The sequence below is a fragment of the Larus michahellis genome, chromosome 3 (assembly GCF_964199755.1).
Source record: "Larus michahellis chromosome 3, bLarMic1.1, whole genome shotgun sequence".
NCBI lineage: Eukaryota > Metazoa > Chordata > Aves > Charadriiformes > Laridae > Larus > Larus michahellis.
Genome location: NC_133898.1, coordinates 35,401,950 through 35,410,498, shown reverse-complemented (window position 1 = coordinate 35,410,498; position 8,549 = coordinate 35,401,950). Strand labels below are relative to the sequence as shown.

Here is an 8,549-nt window from a genome sequence, read left to right as displayed (position 1 = left end):
TAAAGCAAACTGGTTTTGTATCACAGAAACTCAGAATCTTTGCTTGTTTCTAAACAGTGCAGAACCTTAAAGTTAAACATGGGCTTAAGGATGTCAGCGACTGTCAGGGATGATGTCTAGCAAAGGCTTGAATTCATCTTATCAAACACTAGGGATACACGGATCTTTCAAAGACTGTATGCTTCTGATTTAAAGACTATCGATTTTTAAGAAAGAAGTCTTCAAATACACACAAAATTTGAACTACGTAAAATACAAAACATGGCTTTGTAACATATTTTCTTAAGAGAAGTTTCATTTTGACATGCAAATTATTCAAGACCACAAGTGTCTACGTGGCCTTGGCAGTATTTTCTGAAGGGTTATATCTTTAAAACCGATTAAAAAAAAAAAAACACAACCCAAACAAAACCCCTAGACCTTCATATATAGCCAAAACATAGTATAGTTAGTTTTCTCCAATTCCATGGGGACATAAATTTCTAAAAAGATTCGGATTTAATGCCCTGATTTTTTGAAATGTAGTTCTGCTCCACAAACAATGATCCAGTTGTAAAGAAACCTCCATGCACTATGTGTCAATGCATTAATGACATTGACGTATTTACAGAATAATTTTCCAACGTTAGACAACATGTTATATGGAAATTAAAATTATTTTCATTTCTGTATCTTCGTAAAGTAGAACTGTTGCTGACTTTCTAAAGTATAATGAGGTGTGTATTTATATGTAACAAAACCACCAAGTTGTGGCAAGTATTCAAAGATCTTAATTTCCACATAGCACCGCCACTTTGTTCTTTTCAAATATCGTCAAAGATCTCTGGGGTTTCTTTCAAAACAATCCCACCAAGTAAGCCCTTTCTATAGCTTTTTCTGCAGAAATGAGAATCACCTTGAAAAAACACTTTACGAGATTGAGGCTCAAACACTTAACTGTCATGTAACCACATATGACTGGAATCATGCTAGTGCACCTTATTACATTGAATCCTATTGTTAAAAAACATAATAAAATCAGTGGTTTGTGCACATCTTTTGAAGATGACACTTAAGATTTTCTAAACAAAATCAGAATGTTAAAGCATACTCCTCAAACAGAAATGAGGAATCAACTACTTCCATTCTCAACATACCAACGTTCTAGTGCCTGTAGAACTGAAAAATAAATGTATTAATTACAAAATACACTGCAACTTGAGTAGTCAACGCTCAAGTTTACTATAATTTTAAAAGTTATTATTTTTAGCATAACCACCCTAGCAAGTTATTCTGTATATTTCAGTGAAGCAAAGCTTAAAAAAGTTGTAGAGAAATAGATCATTCCTTTTTTGTGTGTTTTAAGGGAGCAATAAATCCTTTCCATAAAAACTATTTACAGAAATGCAAGAGCAAGCTTTCTGAGATCAGGGTTTGGGGTTTTTATTTTTTTTTTTCCCCAAGATTCCACCACATGGTAAAAATTTAAATGGATGTGTATTCCTGACCACATTGATAATGTCACAGCTAGAATCTCATCGGCTAGTTTATGACAAGCAATGGCAATGGGTGTAAACAAAAACCAGGTGCCTAGAACTGGGACAAAGCTCAGTTGTAAGCTGACTGTATGATACTAATAATGAAAGCAAGATTTAAAGTAAACTCATATGGAATTTGGATCCAACTGAGGGAACGGTGAGAACGACACAGTGAAAGTACACTTGGGTGCAATTTCATGCTGGTGACTTTTTTTTTTCCTATTTTATGTTTAGAGCAGATTTTAAACCAGGAGTTGCATATCCAATGACACACACACAATTCAAAACTTAAGTGACCATTAGCACATTTGTACACATACTTACATAAACTTAGTATTTACATATTCTAAACAGAGTTCCATTTTAACAGTTGAAGTCTTTTAACACATGAAAGAAGGTAAGCTACTACAAAGAATGCATAACAGGATCACAAATTTTCCACAAGCATATAAACACACATTTTAAAGTGCTTTCTGCGTGCTTCAGATTAACCCCTTGCAGTATGAGCTTCTATGTAGTGCTGTTCCAGTCATTACAAAATTATTTAAATCATTCCCCTTCAGGTGCATTGTGAGTTCAAGAAAAATGACGACACGATGTAAAAGTTTTATGCTCTACCAACATAAATGTATACATTACTTAAATTCAGATGAAGTTGTCAAATACTTTGGTTTATCATCACTTGGGATAAATATTTGATAGAACAGAAATTGCACCTCTCCACTCTAAGTTTTTCACTAAAAAAAAAAAATACCCCAACATAAATTGACAGTATTCTTTGGTAAAAACAGGACATTTGGCCAGTTTGCGTGTACATCTATTTATTAAAATAGTCTAAAAGTGAACAAATGCCACTGCTGTACTGTCAATTTACAGGAATAATCATTCCTTACTCAGCAGGGAGTATCAAAACATTAAGCTGAGCAGTTAGCTATGTAACAAGCTGAAACACCTTCAGCAATCATTACAGGGGATCTGTAACATTTTAGAATACTTTTTGCTTAACATTTATCCTTTACATTACAAAAAAAACCCCAAACTTTGAAATGCTCTATGCCTGCAGACAAGTCCATTACTTCGCAGTGGCTACAGAAATACTATTCAATGGTGTACATTGTTAGGTTTCTGACAAGCATGTAACAAAACCCAGGAATATGGTGTGCTGACCAACCAATATTCAGCCGCACAGTATTTGTGCATTACCTATACTAAATACTAAGAAAAGCCTATTAAAAATTCAGTTAACTGCTACAAGTTATGTGAATATATAAAAACAGAGCAGATATACAAGTATAACACTGAACATACTGTACTTTATTAGCACAAAAAGCCAGAACAAGGCACAGCAAGCAGAAAAATACATCAATAGAAGGGTTAGTGTAGCATACAAGAATAACGTTTATTGTACTTGCAGCCAAAATGTTCCTTACCTCACCCAGGTCACTGCCATAGAGAAGTAAGTAATAACATAGTGTAGCAGCTGGTAAAGAAACTAGGGAGCACTCATAATTGGTACAAAACATTAAAGAGGGGTCAGGGCATTCCAACAAAATTTTAGTGCAAAAATGCCTAAGACAGAACTATCTTAAGTTCCATCTCCAATTAAATAAGCAAACAGAACTCAGAATCTTGTTTCCAAGTAATCTGTTGAAACTATAATCAGTGCATATTACTTTAAAGTATTTTAAAAAGCGCAAATGGAAAGATATTTACAAGTAAAGTGTAACAGTACCTGTGAAACCTGACATTTCAGGTATGTCAGATTTTGTATTCTGATTATAATTCAACCACTTGTAATTTTCTCCATAAAAATATCAGACCACTTTAAATAACTAAACATTTTTACTCTTCACTATTACCTTCCATTTTAAGTTACAAACAGTCAGGCCACCAAATTCTGGTTTAGAAAAAACACAACCTTTTTTTTCATAGCAATAATCCAATCCCATGTCCTGACACTGAATCAGTAATTCACACTGGAAGGTATTTAACCGTCTGAGACAGTATTACTTCTGCTAAGAATGCCACTTAAATCTCCAAGTGTTTAAAATAGAATTACAGTACTGAGCAGGCATATTCAAGTCTTAATGATTAGAAAACCTTATACACTGAGAAAAGCATGATTTATCTGTTAGCATCAGAAGACCATTAACTCTTAATGGACTGCTTCTAATGAACTGCTCTTCATTAAAAGAAAATACTCTTATTCACTAGTATTTGGAAACTTGTTTGTGAGCTAAATTAGCACTTTGAGTAGTGGAAAGTTTTCAAGAAGATAATTTTAAAAAAATACTTCAAATATTAGCAAAAATGCTCCTCTAATAAAGCATTTCTTTATTAGCATTACATGAATGCCCCATGGAAAATGCCTCATAGTTTCTTCATCCAATTACTACAGCTATAAAAGGGAAACAAAATATTCAGAAATTAGCAAAAATATTTTCATTAGGCCTTAATGAAAAACGTGCAGAATTGTGTCTGCTTATTGTTTCCAAGAGGCATCACAACTTAGTTTGATTAACAGCAGGCAGCATCTGACAGGATACTAACACTCAGCTTAAATAGGATATTGCAGAAAAGCTAGACATTGTTGGTGCGCTTGCTGCAGTTAAACTGTAACACACAAAAAAAAAGCATATTCTAGAAGCTTATTCCGATTTCCATTTACTTTGTTTTTATGGGTTCCCGCTCCAGCCATCGCACCCTGACTTTTTGTTTATAGTGATACTCCTTTAGAAAGTCTTGCAACATTGAGGGTAGAGGAAGGTCATCAATTCCATCATACGTAGTGCACCTGCAGATTACTGCCCGGCAGATATACTGCAGACTAAAGGGGAAAGTCCTGTTCAGAGATACAGTAAGTAACGGTTCAAAGAACATGCAAGAGCTAGGGTCTTTGTAGTGTTCCAGAAGCCCTGTAACAGTGGAGGAGTGAAACACACAGGGATCGTGGGCATCGAAACTAAAGTTGTGATTCCACTGCTCAATGCGTGCATGTAGCGATCGGTTATAACGACGGAAGCTCACAGAGAAGAGGTAGTCCTCTTGCGCAGAATCCCTGAGCAAAAAAGTGCCTTCGGGTTTACCCTCCAGAAGTGCTTCTGCTTCATAGCGGTCCATCACGCCCCAGTAACATGGGTTACCTGTGATCTGAAGTAAGTCTGGCACAAGGCAATGGATGTAATCAATTTGAGTATGCACTTTCCAAGCCCCCTGCCTGCTGATATGGCCGTGGCTCTCTCCAGACATCTGACGCTGCTTCTGCCTGCGTGACTGCAGACAAAGTGTTGTTGTGTCCTCTTCAGAGTCACAGCTCCCTGGAGGTGTTATGTTTTTGTCCCCGGTCAGCTCAGTCATACCAGGGGCTAACTTTGGTCCCAGTTTATACAATGGATTAACCTGTGCTGTAGCTTCAAAAGTATGTATTTGGGCATTGGGAGGGGGATCAACCCCTTCTTCAATACTAAGTCTGCGTCTCTCTCTGAGCCTGTCTTCCTCGTCTTCTGTGGAAACCAAGGAAGGATCAAATGTGTCAAAAAAAGTTGAATGAGGACTCACAGGCGCTGTATGCTGTTTAATGAGATGCCACTTCTGAGCCAGATCTGAGCCTGCAGGAAAAGGGCATTTCTCAAGCATTAGTTCGGAGAGATGGATCTTTCTTTTGTTAGAAAACAGAGGTTTGGACTGTTTGCTGTAAGTTCTCATGGGAAAACACAGCCCAACAGTTTCTTGGAGACGCTGTCGCAGAGAACGGCTGCCTACTGTCCTGTTTGATACTGCATCCATATCATGGACAGAGCTCACCCCATACCTCCTCTCTCTCCTCTGCAAACCACTTCGTGTTCTACCAAATCTTTTTTCAGTATCCAAGGAGCTCTGGGTTTTGGTAGAGCAGGAATGCTTCTTCTTCCCACCCCAAGGAGCATGCCGAGAGTAAGAGTCCCTTCGAGCAAGTCTAGCTCCTGTGGTGACACACGAGTCATTTTCTTTCTCAATGCTTATTTCAACAATCTGAGGAATTTCTGTAACACAGTTTTGGTTCCGCCTTGCCGAATTCTTTGAAGGACTTAAACCTAATTGCAAAGCAATGTTTTCTCTCAAAGGGCTGCTAGGTTGTTGTTGAGCCAAATCGGTTATCTGGACAGCTTTCTCTTTAGCAGATGAACAACTACTGGAGTTCACAACTACACTTTCATTTTGGCTTCCACCCTCGTGACTGAAAAGATTCTGGCACCTGTATTTGAAGTTGTTCCACATCTTTCCCACTTTATCCATGGATTACGTTATCTAAATTCAAGAGAAGAAATATTAAAATACAGTTTGAAAAAAATGAGGATACATCTTTAATTATCGATTAAGTTATAGACACAAGACAACTGTTAATTGAACACACTACGTTTGAAAAAGTACCCTAGTGTTTGAATGGTTATGTGGAAGTGATATGCATCGCACCATTTTGATATTCAGAAAAATCACCATGAAGGAAGTGTTTTGGAAATTACAAAGATTTTATTTACTAACATGCCCTCATATTTTTCTGTAGGCACATAGGTAGGTCTGCATAGTTGTATTTGATGACCAGGAAACATACAGTCTAAAATTCTTCATTTTAGGAAGAATTTTTAAGTCATTTGTAAGGTATCACTCCCTGATAAGCTTCCAATAAAGTAGCAGTAAAAATAAATCCTGAAAAATATCTATTTGAGTCACTCCAAACTATAAGAACAGTAAGTGAAATCCAACAAGTGCACTGCAAATGTCCAGACATGCCATCTAAAAGCAAAAGCTCCAGCCACAGGTCAGATAAATTCCAAACTATAACTGAGAAGAATAAAAAAATTAGCCCAAAAATAGAAACTTTGGGGGGGGAAAAAAGCATTCAGCATTCTAAGATGAGGCAATCACCCAAAGACAAGGAAAAGCAGTAAGAATTTTAGAATTATAAAGTCTCTGATATATTAATAAAAGCCATACATATGAAACATCAAAAAAAAACCTGTCTGGTTTTATTACTTTAGATATAAAAGAGCGAAAGAGCCCAAGGAGCTTTTCTATCTTTAGTAAGAGCACTTAAAAAGAAAGCAGCTCGGCAGCAGAAACACGATGACAGGGAATCACGAAGATACAGTAAAAAGATAAAAACATTAGCAGTGTGTATTCTGCAATGACTTCTTTAGAAACCGAGTTTGATAATTGGAACGAGACTGCCAAAAACACAGGACTGCCCTAGGACAGAGAGAAACAGGCTAATTCTGTACTAAAAAAAGTCAGGCAATGCCAAGCTAAATTAGATCTAATTAAAGTTCTGAGAGAAGTGCTAAACTTAAAGGACTAAAACATGTCATCTTATCTAATTTAACTCTTAATGGAAACTGTTCTGTTCTTCGGAAATATATTATTTTGAAGCAACATTTCTCTGTTGCTGCAGTTCTTTTCTGTTCACAGCTAGAAAGGAATCTGAAGGAATGATTGAATGCACTGAGTCTCACAAAATAATGTGGATGATAAGCAAGTAGGCGATACTCTAGCGATCCAGTCTAGAAGTCCCTTCAGATAGCACCACAGCTGTATGCCCATGACTTTACAGCAGAATCCATCGAGACTGAGGAATAGTCAGAGGTACAGCTTACATGAAAATCATGAAAGGATAATGAACGTGAAACACCTAACTGTTATAGGAACAAAAAGCAAAAGAAGCAAAAGCTTTTTTCCGCACCACCTCCTCAGATACTTCAGCAAACCCAGCAAGCTAGGTATCTGCATCCAACTGCATAAAATAAAACCTTAAGAATTTAGTGTGGATGCAGGGAAGTGGGGAAGAAATCAAGCCTTAAGAGTCTCTGGAGATTACCGGTACAAGTTACCTAGAACACAGTGCTAATGACAATCCAAACCACACCCAAGTAGTTATTAAGGAGGGAGACATTTGCAGAGAAATATTATACGTAGAAGGTGCTATAGCGTTCTGTACATACATGAAAGCGTATAAGCAAATAAGCAAAGAATGTCTTCCTGATTAAAAAAAATATTCCTAAATTTGTTTTTTCTGGAGTTGTCTGGACCAAGCGGGGGAACTAGAAGAGTTCTAAGAGCAGCAGAAAAAATAAAGTCAGATCACATACAGATTTGTAGGAACCATACAACCATGTATCATGCCATCGCAATCATCATAGCTCTTTGTGGTGTCTCAGAATACCCACACTGACCAGGAGGCAGCATATGTTTGCTGGCTGCCAGTCTGTCAACACAGTGTACATATAAGGTTGACTTCAACCCATTTTTCTCTCAAGTTGTACATTTCTTTCCCTTTCCTAGTCACAGAAACATTTGAAATTTTTTGGAAGGGAAAAGGAAAAGAGAGTATATAAGCTTCAGTCCCTTGGGAAATCAGGCTAGAAACAGTAGACATCTTTGCGACAATGAACTGGAATTACATTTCTAGCCAAACAGTCATACGCTATTCAGTAGCGTCTTTTATTCTAAAATTGCTCATTATTGCTCTTCCTTTGCACTATTAAATTTAGAATGTCTTCAGACTGTTAGATGGCTGGAAAGTTCTCGACAGTTGTCCAGATTGCTTCACAAACAAAGAAAACAAACGACAAAACCCCACCACACTGTCCTGACAGGCCGTACTTTTGAAAAGTTACATTTGAAAGGTTAACTCCTTTTTGTCATACTGAGAGAATATAGATACTCTTCTTACCCAGAAAAGCATACGAGTCGCTGTATCTTGTCTTGAGAATATACCTCAACATGAACTTGCTAGATTCCTTCTCTGAGCAGTAGACATGATTACTACAAAGAGAAAAACGGTATTTTTGTTAGTTGTTAGAATATCTTTTAATTTAGATATTTACAATTACTCACTGGTATCAAAGGGATGTTTTACTAATTATATCTTAAATGAGTGCATGGAACTGCCTGCTCATTATATATTTTTAATGCACATTAACATAAACAAAAAGTTTCACAGAACTTTTTTTTTCATCCACTAACAATATTTGTCAAATAGAGTCCAGGGGAGGACCC

At 36.8% G+C, this 8,549-nt stretch overlaps 1 protein-coding gene across 1 annotated transcript in view; it reads right to left on the bottom strand.

Annotated features, from left to right (window-relative positions):
* Positions 1-2,810: 2,810 nt before the first annotated feature.
* The window catches only part of SOCS5 (suppressor of cytokine signaling 5), a 30,890-nt gene continuing 25,151 nt past the window's right edge, over positions 2,811-8,549 (bottom strand). Inside the window, exons 2-3 of the mRNA XM_074579661.1 lie at positions 8,224-8,315; positions 2,811-5,804 (exon numbers count right to left, since the gene is read on the bottom strand). Coding sequence (XP_074435762.1) covers positions 4,182-5,792 — 1,611 coding nt within the window. The 5' untranslated portion in view covers positions 5,793-5,804; positions 8,224-8,315 and the 3' untranslated portion in view covers positions 2,811-4,181. The remainder of the gene's footprint in view (positions 5,805-8,223; positions 8,316-8,549) is intronic.